Source organism: Barbus barbus (assembly GCF_936440315.1).
Source record: "Barbus barbus genome assembly, chromosome: 11".
NCBI classification, from domain to species: Eukaryota; Metazoa; Chordata; class Actinopteri; order Cypriniformes; family Cyprinidae; genus Barbus; species Barbus barbus.
Window position 1 is genome coordinate 16,732,663 of NC_136739.1, and position 17,118 is coordinate 16,749,780.

The following is a 17,118-nucleotide window of genomic DNA, read 5'->3' on the forward strand; positions in this document are numbered from 1 at the left end:
CTGCTAAACTAGACTGTTGTCCACATAGCTGACACATTTTCATGTCTTCTTTTCTTTTCATATAATAGAATAAATTTAAATAGAACTGTCTATTTAGTTATTTGCCAATTAGCCATATAATAGCCAGGATAATATGTAGTCATTATCTGCCTCATTTCGAGTTGGGTTTATTTTGCAGTAATGGCTGTCTTACTGTACATTATGACTGCATTTTTTTCTGTGTTCTGATTCAGGCTCTTCAGGCCTATCTCGATCAGAACAATACTCAGATAGATGACATTGTGACTCTGGTGCGTGGCAAGCTGTCCAAACAGAACCGAGTAACACTTGGAGCGCTGGTGGTGCTGGACGTTCACGCCCGGGACGTGTTGGCTTCTCTGGTACAGAAGGGTGTGGATGATGAGACCAACTTTGAGTGGCTCAGTCAACTACGCTACTATTGGATTGTAAGTCAATTTGAGTGTCTTTAAGCGTGATTGAAAATGATTTGTGTCTTGATATTGTTTTGGACACTCAGATAATGTGCTTTGATTCCTTTTTTTCCCCTCTCGACTCTTTGATTTGACCCTGTCTATGAAGGAAAACCAGCTTCAGACAAAGATGATCAATGCAGGCTTGGCATACGGCTATGAGTATCTTGGAAACACACCACGACTGGTCATCACCCCTCTCACTGATCGCTGCTATAGGTCAGAATTCTTCACATTATGAAGAAATATTCCTTGAACAGCAAATCATGTGACACTGACGGCTGGACAAATAGCTACTAAACAATTTTGCTGGATTTACTGGATAATTGATCAAATAAAATTAGCACTGGTGAATAAGAGCATAAGAGACTTCTTTGAAAAACATTAAATCTTACAGACCCCAAACTTTTGAATAGTAATTTGTTATTTTCATTTCTCAGAATGAAACAATCTGAATGATCAATTAATATTATTCAACTCAGTAAATGTTTTTGTTTTTTGGTGAATATAAACCCTGGCTTCACCTTTTCAACATGTCTTCTTTACAGAACTCTATTTGGAGCTTTACACTTACATCTTGGCGGAGCCCCAGAGGGTCCTGCAGGTACCGGCAAGACCGAAACCACCAAAGATCTGGCCAAAGCCATAGCTAAGCAGTGTGTAGTTTTCAACTGCTCTGATGGTCTGGACTACATTGCACTGGGCAAATTCTTTAAGGTTAGTGTTACAAAGTCTATAATTATGATGCATGTCATGAATAGTTAGCCAAGTTATATGTAAACCTGAATTATGCTCACACCAAAACGTTTTATAAAAAAAAGGGAAATATAATAATATAACAGTATTTGGCATTAGGTAAGTGGAAAATGCTAATATGAAATTATGGTTAATAACACACATGAGGTCAAGCATCATGTGTCTTTAGAAAAAAACTCTCAAATAGAACAGCACAGCACTGAATGACATGGCCATCACTGGTTACTATAGTAACACATATTCAGAACGCCAGAATTGTTGAAGAAAAAAATGTTTTCTTGTAGAAAGGGGTTATGAACTCTTTGAAATAATAGTGCATAATGAGATTTGTCTTGTCTCATCGTGTCTTGTGTTGTCTTCCAGATTACTGAACCCACAAAAATATTTCTAATTAAATTGAGCTTTTCTAAATACAAAGTTCAGTTAGACATTACTCTGGGGGAAATAAAAAGTTTTATGATTTTGAACATTTTAAAACAAAGAAAAGTAGAATGAATAAAAATATTTTCTAGTTCATTATAAGAATGACCATGTTAATTCTCTGTATGTATGTATAAATAAATAAATAAACGGCTTCCATTGAAACTCAAGATGCTCCTCTTAGGTTTGAGGTCTGTTGTCATTAAAGTAAAAGAGGAGCATATACAAATACTAAGGCATTTTAAAATGAGTGTTAATTCTGTCATTAATTACTCATGTTGTTTCAAACCCGTAAGACCAGGGGCGTCATGCACTCATCATTTTTGAGGGGGCACGAGTGAAGGTGGGGGGAAGCCTCGTCATGCTTATCATGGGACACACAGCAGCCACGATAGCACTGTATAACTCATATAATCTTATGTTTTGTTTATTTTCTCCTTTTTATTTGAAATATTTCCAAACGTGTTAACTATAGTGAACAAAACTCTGGCATTTCAGCAATGACTCATCTGAATGCCTCTGATTGGTCATTGCATTCATAAGCTCAGCAGAATCGTGTATTATTGGTTATAATACATAGCCCTGTAAAAACGCATCTGTCTCTGGCTCAGCACCAGCCAGCGAATGCAGATGAATTTAGCAACTGGTGATGTGCTGCACTGAACGATCTAATCACACTGGTGTATCAAATATAAAAAATATGATTCAGCTATTGTTTGTCTTTTAAAAGCTGGACTCAAAATCCTCTTGGCCCAAAAATCTGAGGGGGCACGTGTCCCCTCATTTTGAATGGGTATGACACCTCTGCGCAAGCCCTTTGTTCATCTTTGGAACACAAATTAAGATATTTTTGATGAAACCTGAGAGATTTCTCCATAGACAGCAATGAAAGTGAAATGTTCCCAGGCCCAGAAACGTAGTAAGGGCATTGTTAAAATAGTACATATGACATCAGTGGTTCAATCTTAATTTTACGAAGCTACGAGAATACTTTTTGTGTGCAAACAAAACAAAAATAACAAATTTATTCAACAATTCTTCTCCTCCGCGTCACCATCTGCCGCCATCAATGAGAGTAGCATGATGCATGCGCCTAGAACATGCTGCTCCTTGTTTACGAGCCGAGGAATGCACACGTATGTGTCATGGTACTTTCATGAATGGCAGCGGACGATCTTTGCACACAAAAAGTATTCTCGTACCTTCATAAAATTACTGTTGAACCAATGATGTCACATGGACTATTGTAACGATGTCCTTACTACCTTTCTGGACCTTGAACGTGTCAGTTACGTTGCTGTCTATGCAGGGTCAGAACATTCTCAGATTTCATCAAAAATATCTTCATTTGTTTTCCAAAGATGAACAAATATCTTATTGGTTTGGAACGACATGAGGGTGAGTAATTAATGGCAGAATTTAAATTTTTGGGTGAACTATCTTTTTAATTTAAAAAGATTGAATTAGAACATTTTAGATAAAAGCAAAATATAATTATTTTCTCTAGTGGTCTTAGACTTTTAGGGCACACTATATCTATATTTAACATGCATATTAGTTTTCCTTTTAGTTTGCTATGCTAGCAAAGATTGCAATGCTTTTGCTGTACAGCCTCAGGACTATCAGGGAGCCACAGCTGTATCTTTATCAGAGAGCATAGAATTGCAAAGGGCTTGCGTTTTAATGTCATCCTGCTCACCCTTTGTCAGTTATCTTGCAGCACAGGAGTGTTCAGACTACATTTGCTTTAAGTTATGGTAAAGATACTTGGTTTCTTCCAGGGCTTGTTGTCGTCCGGTGCCTGGGCCTGCTTTGACGAGTTCAATCGTATTGATCTGGAAGTGCTTTCAGTGGTGGCTCAGCAAATTCTAACCATCCAGAGAGGTGTGTGTGTGCACATTTTGAGTTAAATGTCAACTGTGTTGTCAATGGATTTTAAGGTTCAATCGATGGAGCTACAGATTTCTTTTTTCTCTAAACCTCCTATATGCTTAATAGATGCCTACATATGAACCTGATGAGTGCAGTCAAATTAAGTGTTAGGATACTTAAATTGCATAAATCTATCAATCTAATGAGATTTTTTTTGTTTGGATGCATAAATTATTATTTTCTCTTCAGGTATTTCTGCCCATGTTGAGATGCTGCAGTTTGAGGGGTCAGAGCTGAAACTGAACCCTACCTGTGCTGTCTTTATCACAATGAACCCTGGCTATGCAGGACGCTCTGAACTACCTGACAACCTGAAGGCATGTAGAGAACCTAGTTCATACAAAGATTTGCTTTACATATGGAATGTGCTTAATTTTTGATTGTCATTCCCAGAGGAATATATATATATATATATATATATATATAAAACCTCACTGAAAATAATATCTGAAAAATGATGTTAATGTAAACATAAGCAAGGGTGTTAGTGTAGAGAAGTTAGCGAGTACTGCAAAGTGTTACAGAATATCTAATGATCATTATTTGTTATATTCAATGAGTGTATCTATAATGTTTCTTTATTTCTTGCTGTCACTGTTCACTGTGTGTTTCTGTCCTGTTTTATTGGAGCATATAGTGCTTGTTCTGTGTGTGTGAATGCTGTGTAATTGTCTGCTGCAGGCTCTCTTCCGGACAGTAGCTATGATGGTGCCAGACTATGCTCTGATAGCTGAGATTGTGCTGTATTCCTGTGGATTTGTCAGAGCACGACCGCTCTCAGTGAAGATTGTAGCTACGTATAGACTGTGCTCTGAGCAGCTCTCTTCCCAGCACCACTATGATTACGGCATGAGGGCTGTCAAATCTGTTCTGACTGCCGCAGGGAACCTGAAGGTAGGACCTGTATCTGCAAAAAAAAAGAAAAAGAAAAAAGAAAATCCCCTAATGTTATGTTGCATTTTTATCACTATGCTATGATTTAAATATTTTAATAAAAAATAATATGCTTCAACTTTGCAGTGACATACACATATGCAGTGCCCTCCATAAGTATTGGAACAGTAAAGACAAAATTGCTCTGTTGGCTGTGGAGTCAAGACATTTGCAAATATGATTAAAAGATGAATATGAGACAAAACTACAGAATGTCACATTTTATTATTAGCCGTTTCAACACATACACATTTTACCAGATAAAAAGAACAGCACTTTTAGAGTTCATCCCACTCATTGATGTGAGCATAAGTATTGGGACAGTTGAACATAAGGCAGATATAAAAGATTAAAAGCTATTATTTAGTTGCAGATCCCTTGCGCACAATCACAGCAGTGAGTCTGTGAGCCATAGACATCACCAGACTCTTGGTCTCATCCTTTCAAATACTTTTCCCAGCCTTTAATGCAGCCAATTCCAATTGTTGCTTGTTTTGGGGAGTTTCTGCCTTTACTCTCCTCTCCAGCTGGTGAAATTCATGTTAAATCGGATTTAAATCTGGAGATTGACTTGGACAATCTAAGACTTTCCATTTCTTTGCCCTTATAAATTCCTTGACTGAACTGGCAGGGTGTTTTGGGTCATTGTCCTGATGCAATATGAAGCACTTCCCAATGAATCTGGTGGCATTTTCTTGAATATTGGTAGGCAAGATGGTTTTGTACCCTTCCAAATTAATTCTGCTACTGTCATCATACATTAAGTCATCAGTAAAATTGAGAGGGCCTGTTCCAGAGACAGCCATGCATGCCCATGCCATGACACCACCTCCACCATGCTTTACAGATGAGGCTGTATGCTTGGGATCATTGCAGTTCCCTTTTTTTCTCCACCTTTTTGCTCTCCCATCACTTAGATGAAGGTTCATCTTTGTCTCATCGGTCCATAAACACAGTTCCAAAACTCTTCTGGCTCACCTTTGTGCTTTTTTGCAAACACTAATCTTGCCTTTCTATTTTTGTTGCTGGTCAGAGGTTTTCACCTTGCTTTGTAGCATCTGTAATTCTGTGTCAAAGTCTCCTGAGGACAGTAGATTGTCAGAGCATCACCCCAGCTTTCTGGAAGCTGTTGGTGATTTTACAGACACGTCTTTTAGGGTTCATTTTCACAGATTTTATGATTTGTCTGTCATCAACTACTGTTGTTTTCTCAGCCACTCAGGTCGTTGTTGGTTGCTGGTGTCGCTGGTTGTTTCCAAACTCTTGATTTCTCCATGCCCTTTGTTTTTGCTAGAGCTCTAATTGACTTCCTCTTTTCTTTTAGCATCCAAATTGCTTGCTTTTCTCTCAAAGTCAGCTCCCTCGTCTTCATCCTGGTTTGTGTGTGTCATCATCGAATACAAGATTCAGAATACAGAAGTAATGGATATAACTGATACAACACATTCCCTGCTTTTAATATCTGAAGAATTAATGCATCAGGACACAGTTGATCACTTAGAAAGACCTGTGAGGCAACTGTTCCAATACTTATGCTCACTTCAGATCGGGGGATGAAACTCTAAAAGTGCTGAACTTCTTAGCTGGTAAAACATCTATGTGTTGAATCACAAAATAATAAAATATGACATTCTGTAGTTTTGTCTCATATTCATCTTTTAATCATATTTGTAAATGTCTTGACTCCACAGCTAACAGAGCAATTTTGTCTTTACTGTTCCAATACTTTTGGAGGGCACTATATATGCAAATAGTTTGTGGACTTGTTTGGCCTTAAATCTAAACTATTACATAATCTAAAATATATTAATTCAGCATAACTGATTAAAGTCACAAGATAACTACTCTGTGGTGTTTACAATTGCATTTCAAATCATGGCCCCCTTTTTTTTACAACATTCATGATCTGAATCTATAATGATGATATTTGAAGAATCAGATTTAATTTTGGCTTTGCATGTGAAGGCCTTTGTTGTTTTGATTTAACATCTCATTTCATTTAGTAGCTAGATGTTTTGGCTCCTGCTGCTTCTGCTGAGCCACTGTTTCTGAGGGCTTCATAAACTTGTTAAAGCAATTCTGAATGACTCCCAACTGCAATTGGCTCAGTTCCTCTTCGCCTGCCACTGTTATCAGCACAGAGTTACCAAGGGTCAGAGGAGTGAAACATTTCCACTTCATCTCAATTCCATTGCACGCTCCTTCTCCTCTCTCCCTCTTGCCACTTTTCGCCTGTGGATCAGAGACAAATTAATCTGACATTGAATATAAATAGTGTTCACACTCAATTCAGCTGCCTGGAGAATTGCAGATCTGTGAAAAACACAAACTTTTGAAACTGAGAACTTTGTTAAAAACCTGTGTGACCCTAAAGAATTATGGGCTCCAATCAATACACCTCTCTCTCTCTCTCTCTCTCTCTCTCTCTCTCTCTCGTCATTTCTAATGTGTAATGAACAGAATGTGTGATTTCAAACAGCACACTTTTCAAATTGAAATGTCAATACAAAACTGCAGTTGTCATGTGTTTTACTATAATTCCATTTGATTGCTAGACATGCAGTCAAAGCTTGTGTACAGAGCACCATAGAGTATGCTCATTTCAGTATGAGCAGATCCCCTGAAGCAAAGCCAGAGCACAGTGATTTGCATGTTCATATGTGGCCCTACCTGAGCTCATTCCTTGATCTTTGATTTATTGCTGTTGTACTGATTTTCCCTGAAAGCATATTTAGTATGCACAAGGGAATATGGTCATACAGCTGTCATTTACCGACACTCAGACACTGAGAACAGCGGTGCAGCCATAGGCCATCAGAGAAGACAGGTCAAAGGAACAACTGCAGTGCACACAATATGCCTCGAGCAAGATGAATGCTGTTTTTCCATTTACTCTACTATTATGATACGACTGAACCATCTAAATAAAAGCCATGTCTCCTGTCAGAGTCACACAGGCCACTCACTCCCTGCAAAGTTTTAGGAGTGGCAGTTGCATTTATTTGGAGGAGTGAATTCTTTTGTTCTGTGTTTGTGCAGAAGGAAAGAGTCACTTCTGCTGTCCCAAACTCACAGTGGTTGACATAGTAACCATGGCAACAGTTTGGCATCTTGTGGCTGCAAATAAGAAAGATACTAACAGCTACTGTCCAAACTAAAGTTAGTGAACAAAGTATTTTAATGTTTAATGTTTTAATGTCCAACAATTGTTAGTAAAGAGGGAACTGTAAATACACAATTTCTTCTAGTCACATCGCTGCATTAATACAATTTTGAAAGAAATTTGTACTTTTATTTAGCAAGGACACATCAAAATAGACTTTAAAGAAGAATGATTTATTTTTCAAATAAAAGCTGTTCTTTTGAACTTTCTAGTCATCAAAGAGAAAAACATTAAGCAGCACAACTTTTTGTTGTTTAATAATATTTAAATTAATTTATAATGTTGTCTTCTCAATTGTATCTACTGAATGCATCAGTAAAATGTAACGTTATAATGAATAAATATATAGAATTCTTGAGGATTTTCTAAAGCTGCGTCTACATTCGTAGTCAACATATGTATGAAACCCTATGAACACTAACAGCACTTTGGTACACTGATTGTCGCTTTTCATGTATTAATAGAAGCATCCTTCAATAACAGTCACAAAGAAAAGCGCTCATTGTATTGTGACAGGTTAAATTTACATTGTGCTGCTGAAAGTAGAAACATAAGCCACATTTCTAACATTGGGATTAAGGATGACACAATATCAGATTTTCACTACACTATTCTCATCACCAAAAAAATTCGCAATAACAATACTACTGCAATATCTATAGAAATTTTTTAAATAATTAATGAAATAATGCTTTATTTTGTGTATTCACCAAAAGTATATAAATTAATGACATTTAATAAATTAATGCAAACTCACTCAAAATATAAGTATAGGGAGATGGAGAGAGTGTTTGTAACCAAAAATGTAAAAAAGCATACCAAAAGTACCGTTGACTGGCACTTCCTGCAGACTGGGGTGTCTGTAACCATCTTTTTTTACACACTGTCGAGCTAACTTTTTCGGGTGTGGGTAGAGTTTCTTGTTTCCGTCTGTCATCTCCTCTGATGTGATTTTGTGAAGCAATAGTAGCAACACATGGTGTCTTCTTTTTTCAGTTTTCTAACAGGTGGCAACCAGCATTAAGGTGCATTACTGCCACCTACTATGTTAAGGTGTCAGCTATATTACTAATGCTGGATTTACAACATTATTGTATTTGTTGCACTAACACAACATTATTATTATATATAAATATTATTTGTTTATCTTTTTTGAAAATATCACAGTCAATACTGGTATATTGCAACACTCTTATTTGGGATTCATCAGAAGATATCCAGAGCTTCAGTTGCAGTGAATTATGAATTAGTTTGGCCTTGTTTCCTCATTGTTATTGGGTGGGCATAGTTTTAAAATACCAACACTGTAAAAAAAAAAAAAAAGTTGAGTCAACTTAAAATTTTAAGGCAACCAGCTTCTGCAGATTTTTGAGTTCTCTCAACTTATTTTTGTAGGAGATTCTCAACATTTTGTTGTATAAACTTAAAACAAGTTGAGAAAACTCAAAAATCTGCAGAAGCTGGTTGCCTTAAAATTTTAAGTTGACTCAACTTTTTTTTTTTTTTACAGTGAAGTAGCATCCATAGTACATACTGTCCTTTACACTGGGAACGAAGGGTACTGTTGATTTTAAGAGTTTAACATTCAAAATATAAAGACAAAATAGATTTTTCATGATATGACAACTTTAATTAAAATGCTGTTATTGCATGAATTTTTTTTAGGGAGTGAGTTTATTTGTAGAATCCATTCACTGGCCTAAATAACTAAATATGGTGAATAAAACTGGACAAGCACTCAAGAAAGGAATGACAACTTGTATTTTACTGGAATGTGTACATGGCTGTTACTCTTCCTAATGTGTTTATAGTGTGACAATAAGGAGCCTGAAATATTAAAGCCACAAAACCAAATCTCACAGAGTCAAAATAGGCAGAGGAAACTGACCTTGGCAGCTCCCACTCGCTTTTCTCGTTTTGCCAAATTTGAATAGCGCCTGCCTGTCTCATCTCTACTGTTCTCAGAAATGAATACGCCTGTGTCATTTTCACAGCAATCTTTGCACCATCACACCCGAGACTGCACTCTTTTGCCATCTTGAAATTACTTCTGGAGACAAAGGCACGCTCTAAACCCCTCAGGTCTGAGTTGCAAATGACTGTGATGGTAAAGAATGAGCAAAGACAATGTGACTGAATGCCACTCTCCCCCTGGAGACCATGGAAAATGACAGCACAAGCGAATCTTTTATTGAGTGTCGAACCTCTTTCTCTCCCTGTGTTTAACATGTCACAGCTGAAGTTTCCAGAGGAGAATGAGGATATTCTGTTGCTGAGATCTATTATTGATGTCAACCTCCCGAAATTTCTGGCTCATGACCTTCCATTATTTGAGGTATAACATCTGTATCAATATATTCTACATATGCAGTCATTAAAATGTATGTGTGATTCTCCAATTAATAATCACTAACTTCTCAGTCATTGTAAATCTGTCCAGGGCATCACTTCCGATCTATTCCCTGGAATCAAGCTTCCAAAACCAGACTACAGAGTGTTGCTTGAGGCTATTAATGAAAACAGCGCTAAGATGAACCTGCAGGTCACTGACTTCTTTGCTGAGAAGATCCTGCAGATCTATGAAATGATGATTGTGCGTCACGGCTTCATGATGGTGGGAGAACCCTTCGGTGGGAAGACGTCTGCCTACCGCGTGCTCGCCGCAGCCCTGCATGACATCTGTGAGAAGGTGCTGTAAATGGACAACTGTGTATAAAAACTAGTGTTGCTCAAACCGTCACAATGGGAGTAGAACTTTCTGCATTAAGCATTGAATGTCTGTTACATAAGATTCAAACTTTTGTTCTTTTATCCTACTTATTGACTGTTTTCGAGTACTTTTTTCTTGTATCCAGAGGATGTGAACTCCCAAAGTCTCAAAGACTCCCACATTCCTCAAGCAGTTCCAACTGGATGAGAATTTGTATCACAATACCACAATACAAACTGCTCTTTTTGCATAATAGAACACTTAAAAAGTCAGTAAAAGGTTTTTATAGAAAGGAAATGTGATTTCTTGAGTTTTCAGAGAACAGACAACACATTTAGTGATGGTACTGCTATAAATCACTGCAATGAGGCACATTCATACAAATGCTAATATGATGCAATTGAAAACAGTGCTGCAAAAAGTTGTGGAAGTGTTGTGTTATAGTATCAATCAAACTTAACCTGTTTTGAATGCAGAGACTGATGGAGGAGAACAGGGTTCAGATCACTGTTATCAACCCGAAGTCTATCACTATGGGCCAGCTGTATGGACAGTTTGATCCTGTGTCCCATGAGTGGTCAGATGGCATCTTGGCTGTCAGCTATAGAGCATTCGCCACTTCCCAGGTACATTTACCATTACAATCATCTTATTTGTCCATTTATTCATCCATACATCTATCTGTCTAGCCATACCTCTATCCATTCTTCCATTGATTCATCTCTCCCTCCCTCCCTTCATCCATCTATTCATCTATACCTCTGTCCTTTCATCCATCCATCCCTCCTTACATCCGTAATTACATTCCTTTAATCCCTCCTTTCCTTTTGTCCATCATCCCTCTGTTCTTTAATCCATCCATACATCCCTCCCTCCTTCTATGCATCAGTTTGATTATTTACTTCTCTATGCTCATCTGTTCATCCATCCATCCCTCGCTCCATCACATTTAGTGCACATTGTGTAAGATTAAGTAAAAAGTAATAATGTCTCTCCACGTACACTACTAGGTCCATAAATAGCATTGAACATTAAAATCTGCAGCTCTTATATTTTCTTCACCATGGTAACACTAAGCCTAGATCTGTGCCATCCTTTACCCACTGACTTTGATGTTGTTCAGAGTGCAATCCTACCCTTATTTACAAAGGATTACAGTTTGAAGCTTTGTTTCACCGGCTTACAATAGAAATGTTTACGTTAAAACAGTTGTTGGCAGAAGACATGGTAGAGCATTGTCTTTGGCATAGCAAGAAAGTGGGGAGCGAACCTAGATCCTCTAATAGCTGTTACTGAGGAATAAAAAGGAACATAATAAGAGCAGACAGGTGTTAAATGTTTGCTTCACACGTAGTTTCATATTTGATTGCCTCTGTTTTTGCTGGAGGCTATGAAGGCATGTTACAAAATTGAGGTCGTTTTAGTGGGAAAAAACTATCGGTAGAAAGAACTAGGTTAAAACAATGCTAGCATTTTAAGCTTTCACAGATGTGACATTGTTGAAATTTTAGTATAATTATTTTTCTTGTAGTGGAGAAATGGTAGTTACCCTCATTTTTAACTTCAGATATCCAGAACAACTTTTAGAAAATGCTATGAAAAATTGTCATCTTTCATTGTTCTACAGCAAAAAGTATTATGCCAGTGAACTCTAATTTTCAGCAAAGTTGAAGTTAGATTGTTCAATTTGAGTCTGAAGTGACTGTCTGCTGCCTCCCCAGAGTCCTGACAGAAAGTGGCTGATTTTTGATGGGCCTGTGGACGCAGTGTGGATTGAGAATATGAACACTGTACTGGACGACAACAAGAAGCTTTGTCTCATGAGTGGAGAGATCATCCAGATGTCCCCACAGATGAGCCTTATCTTTGAGCCCATGGACCTGGAGGTGGCTTCACCAGCCACGGTAAGATGACCATTTCAATGATAGCTATGTGGTTCAGCAAGATTTGTGGTCACACTGAGCATGCAGAATTTCTTCATGTCACAATTTCTTCTTCTGTCACATCCTGTGGCCATCTTTTTTAAAAACAGTCAACATATGACAATTAATAGTAAATACAAAATCTGAAAATATACAGTCTGCTGCACTATCTGCAATGGTGCAAACCTGCAGCTTAAAACGTTTGTGTTCTTTTAAGTTATCTAAAAGGTCACTCCGTGACATATCATGACATGTAAGCTTGTGTTTCCGGTGTCTCGTCTTTTTATGCCTATGAATGAATGTCAATAGGAGAAGAAAAGTGTGTGACCTCCCCTTTAGATTGTTCAATTACTTTATTCCAAAAGCCATATGATTATAGTGATATTCTAAAGTGAATTTGTAATATTCTACTAAAGAGATCATTTTTATCTTTCACATTTAAAAAAATAGCTTTGCTCTGGGGCTCATGCATGGGCTGCAAATTTACTTTTGTGTCCAATTTAGTTCATAACAGCCTCAACCTTTATAAAAACCTCTTTGTAAGGCCTCCATTACATGACATGACATTACTGTGACAGGCTCACAATACAAGATCAAAAGACTGAAAGGATCACAAATCTTGTTAAAAAAAAATCCAGTTGTTTCCAACTTTGGGACCGCTTCAGCAGGAATTTGCAATATATTCCAGTAATATGTGCCTTTAATATATTCCACCTACAGTGCACATATTTATTTCTTTTAAATACAATACAGTATAAAAATGATGAAATTTGATGAAAATATATCCTCACATTTCCCAACTTTATCAGACGAGATATCTCTGAGGCTGCCTTTGATGTTTTGGGTTGCAAAAAAAAGTAGACCATCAAATGAGATTGTTGTTGTCATTCAGCAAACCTGTCAAAAGAGGACTTACCAATTCACTGGCAATAACCCACCCACACCACGCCCCTCCCCCTCCCAGCCTACTCAAGAATGTCATAATGTCATAACGCGATTTCCTCCCCTTATTTATCTCTGTCTTCTCCTAAGATGGCTTTGTATCCGACAGAGCTTCTGCCTCACACATCCCAGCCTGAGGAAAGGCTCTTATAGTTGTGGATCCCAGCTTTTTCTGGCCCAGTGTGGGCAGAATGCTCTGATTCAAAAGAATGAGTGATGATGACAGAGATTAAACAAGCATGTTATGGAGATGGAAAGAGTGTGAAAATATCAAAGTGTGTGTGTGAATGTGTGCGTGTTTTTTTTGTGTTGTTTGCGACTGTCACCAGATCAGAAGATCAAAGTAGACGCCGTAGACAGGGCCAGAGGGAAAGAGTGAGACAGATCAAATTTGTGTGAATATCTTGTCTCGCTTTGACAGAAAACGAAAGAGGCCTGGCTATAGCATAAACTATCTCCCTTTGGCCCATATCTGTCTCTCGCAATTTCTGTCTTGCTCTCCTCCTTTTTATATATTGATGCTTGACTCATATGGCCTGCTGCAAACTAGACCAAAGTTCAATGAGAATTCAGTTGAACAAGCTAACATGCTCTCGAGGTCATGCTTGGCCCAGATGTCTCCTCCGGCTTAACACCTGTGCATAAGCGCCCAGTTTGCAATTCACTTACTCCTCTACCATTCACATGGGCCTTTCGTGGGAGCCGCTTTCCAACAGCTGTTTCCATCACGTAACCTTGATGATGTGCTATTCATCAAATCATTAAGCACAGAGGACCTTTATCTTTATGAGTAACCCAGTGCAGCTGCCACGCAGATGAATAAAATGCAATTTGTTTCAACTATGCACCATTCCAGATGGCTAAGTAATATATAAAAAGTTTTGTACCCTTTGGAGTCCACATCCTTTAGAAAGGGCTACTGTGGAAATGAGTGCTGTTTGCTTGCTTCTTGGTCTTTACAAAAGTCACATTGTCTAGTCAAATGTTACTGTTCAAAAGTTTGGGGTCAGTACGATTAAGAAATTAATACTTTTATTCAGCCAGAACGCATTAAATTGATCAAAAGTGACTGTATAGACTTTTACATTGAAAATTCTGTCCATCAAAGAATCCTAAAAAGCAAAAATGTATAACAGTTTCCACAAAACTATGTCTGGGTATGCAGTGTATGCAGGTGCATATGGGCCCGGGCAGATTGGGGGCCCGCCAAGCTGAGGGGGAACTTTTAATTGAAACAAGGGAACGAATATAGAGCCCTGCACGGGCCCGGCCCTTGTCCGACAGGTGTGTGCACTCACAATATCAACAAAACGTTTTGCTTTTGTAAAATAAAGAAAACAAACAGGGTGATCTTGACCTTGAGCAGGAACACTCCACAAAAACTGAACTGAAACTCAGCAAATACTTGCCTCACTGACATGATAAATATATTTATAGAATGCTATAAATTACTACTTTCCAACGAAATAATTCAAATAAAAAATTAAAAACTCTTTCCATAATCCGTAAAGATGCATTTCTCTCTAAAGGCGCGTCCAATGAGGAGATATCAGGATCATCAACTTCATACTATTTTATTTTTATTTATTTATTTTTTGTTTGTTTTTTTGTTTTGTCCTGTTTTGTTTTTGGGCCCCTGTGCCAAGATTGTGTTTGCATGCAGTACAAATACCCAACAGCGGCCTTTTAGTGTCACGCTGAATAATTACTTACTAAATAAGATTGTCATACTATTTTAAGAATGAATTAAAAATTACGATAATAAAATCATGTTATATTGCGTGAAGTTAATGTGAAAATTACACTCCGCAAAAAAAAAAAAAAGAATTCTGTGGCATCCAACCTGTCTGTCAGTCCTGTGTCCCCATGTCCTGTGTTTTTCTCCCCATTGTGCCTTCCCTGCCGTAGTTTTCTCCCTCCATGTCCATATTTGGTTTCCCTGTTCTCGTTTGGTCCCCATTTAGTTCTATTGGTTTCAGCTGTGTTCTATTAATCATCTCGTTTGCTCCTGTGTTCTTAAGCCTTGTGTTTCCTGCGTCCGGTGTCTTACGTCACTCTATGTTTCAGTGTTCCCTGCAGTGATTATTTCATTAAAAGATTGTTTGTTTGGAATTTCTCCCACATCCCCTCGCTCCATGCTCCCAGAATATCATGACAGAACACCAGACCGATCACAACTATACCATGGACTTCCTATCTTCTAATGATGTAAATTTGCTCCTCACAGTTTTCCAAGATGGCTGTCCAATTGAGGATTATGTCAAGGAATTTCATGACCTTTCCTAAAGTGTATCATTGAATGAAAGAGCGTTGAAGACAAACTTCTAGGGCGGATTGGATGATCTTATCTATCAAAAGATGCCAGCGTCCGATACCATCTGTTCCTTGGAGTACTATATTGAATATGCACTGTGGCTAAGTGGTTCGTCCTATACTGTATGTGAGGCTACCGACTACCCTGTGGATGGGACCGTAAGCCCCGAATCACCGACCGCTGTTGATTCAAGCCCGCCGTCCAGTCCGCCGGCGGGTTTAACTGGGGAACAGCCAGTGGGCTTGACTGGGGAATGGCCGGCGGACTGGACAGGGCTTACGCCCGCCACTCCTACGTCAAGCCTGCTGGCCTCTCCAGAGTCAAGCCCGCCAGACATTCCAAAGTCAAGCCCGCCGGCTGCGGCTCACACAAGCCCACTGGCTGCTTATGAGTCAAGTTCATTGGCCGCTCCAAAGTCAAGCCCGGCAGCCATTTCCCTCTCCTCAGCCCGGAGGAGATTGCGGAGGAAGAGATTGTGGACTCCAGCCCCAGAATTCACTCCAGTGTCTTCTCCAGCCCCAGAGCGCCCTCAAGTGCCCGCTCCTCCAAAGAGCCATTTCCTGCCAAGAAACCTGTAATTCCCCCCAAGGAATTTTTTTGGGGGGGCTATAAGGATCCAGCCATAGGGGCCGGCCCAAGAGTCGAGGCCAAGGCCACGGAGGCTGGCCCGCCATGGCTCCTAATGGTGCGTTCACACCAGACGCGAATGAAGCGCTAAGCGCGAGTGATTTACATGTTAAGTCAATGCAAAGACGCGATTAGACATCCTGCGGTGCGATTCGCGCGAATGAGGCGGCGCGAATGACGCGATTCGCGCGAAGCGAATTGAGCGTTTCGAACGTTTGACGCGCGTTCCGCAAGGAAGCGAATTGAGCGTTTCGAACGTTTGACGCGCGTTCCGCGCGTCAAACGTTCGAAACGCTCAATTCGCGCCGCCTCATTCGCGCGAATCGCACCGCAGGATGTCTAATTCTGAGATTAGATTCGTGCAATCGCGCAAGTTGAAAAATCTGAACTTTGGCGGATATTTCGCGCCGCGCCAACCAATCAGGAGCTTGCTCTAGTAGTGACGTGATTAAGAGCGGAGGCAGAAATCAATAAAGGACATCTTATGTTTATCCACTACAGAGACATCAGAGCCAGCGGCAAATGTCAGAAGGACTAGCCGAGGTTATGCTCCTCTCTTCGGCATACATGAGCACGAGCGTCCGGTGATCGCCTGGAGCTCACGGCTCCAAAATCGGCGAAGCACATTTTCAAATAGGGGCTGTTTTTATAAATAAACCGCAGATTTGAGTTTTAAACAACTACATTCTCGGCTGAAATACACACGTCCAGTGTTTCCATAGCACATAAAGGTGATTTTATTTGCCAAATTCTATACATATGCTCTCTGTGGCAGTCATACCTGTGCGCCTGGCAGAAGCCCCGCCCATGATGCGAATTCGCGTCTGTTGTGCAGTGAATTTCACGCGCGAATGAAGCGAATTTCACGCGCGAATGAAGCGAGTAAACCCAAAATGTTCACGCGTCCAACTACGCGCGAATAGCGCGAT

At 39.2% G+C, this 17,118-nt stretch overlaps 1 protein-coding gene across 1 annotated transcript in view; it reads left to right on the forward strand.

Annotated features, from left to right (window-relative positions):
• dnah7 (dynein, axonemal, heavy chain 7) overlaps window positions 1–17,118 on the forward strand; it is a gene marked incomplete at its 3' end in the record, with an annotated part of 74,158 nt that overhangs the window by 14,854 nt on the left and 42,186 nt on the right. The window contains exons 23-32 of the mRNA XM_079428839.1: window positions 234–446; window positions 580–689; window positions 1,019–1,187; window positions 3,428–3,530; window positions 3,768–3,895; window positions 4,260–4,472; window positions 9,911–10,009; window positions 10,115–10,363; window positions 10,861–11,010; window positions 12,106–12,288. Of these exons, the coding sequence (XP_079284965.1) occupies window positions 234–446; window positions 580–689; window positions 1,019–1,187; window positions 3,428–3,530; window positions 3,768–3,895; window positions 4,260–4,472; window positions 9,911–10,009; window positions 10,115–10,363; window positions 10,861–11,010; window positions 12,106–12,288 (1,617 nt within the window). The remainder of the gene's footprint in view (window positions 1–233; window positions 447–579; window positions 690–1,018; window positions 1,188–3,427; window positions 3,531–3,767; window positions 3,896–4,259; window positions 4,473–9,910; window positions 10,010–10,114; window positions 10,364–10,860; window positions 11,011–12,105; window positions 12,289–17,118) is intronic.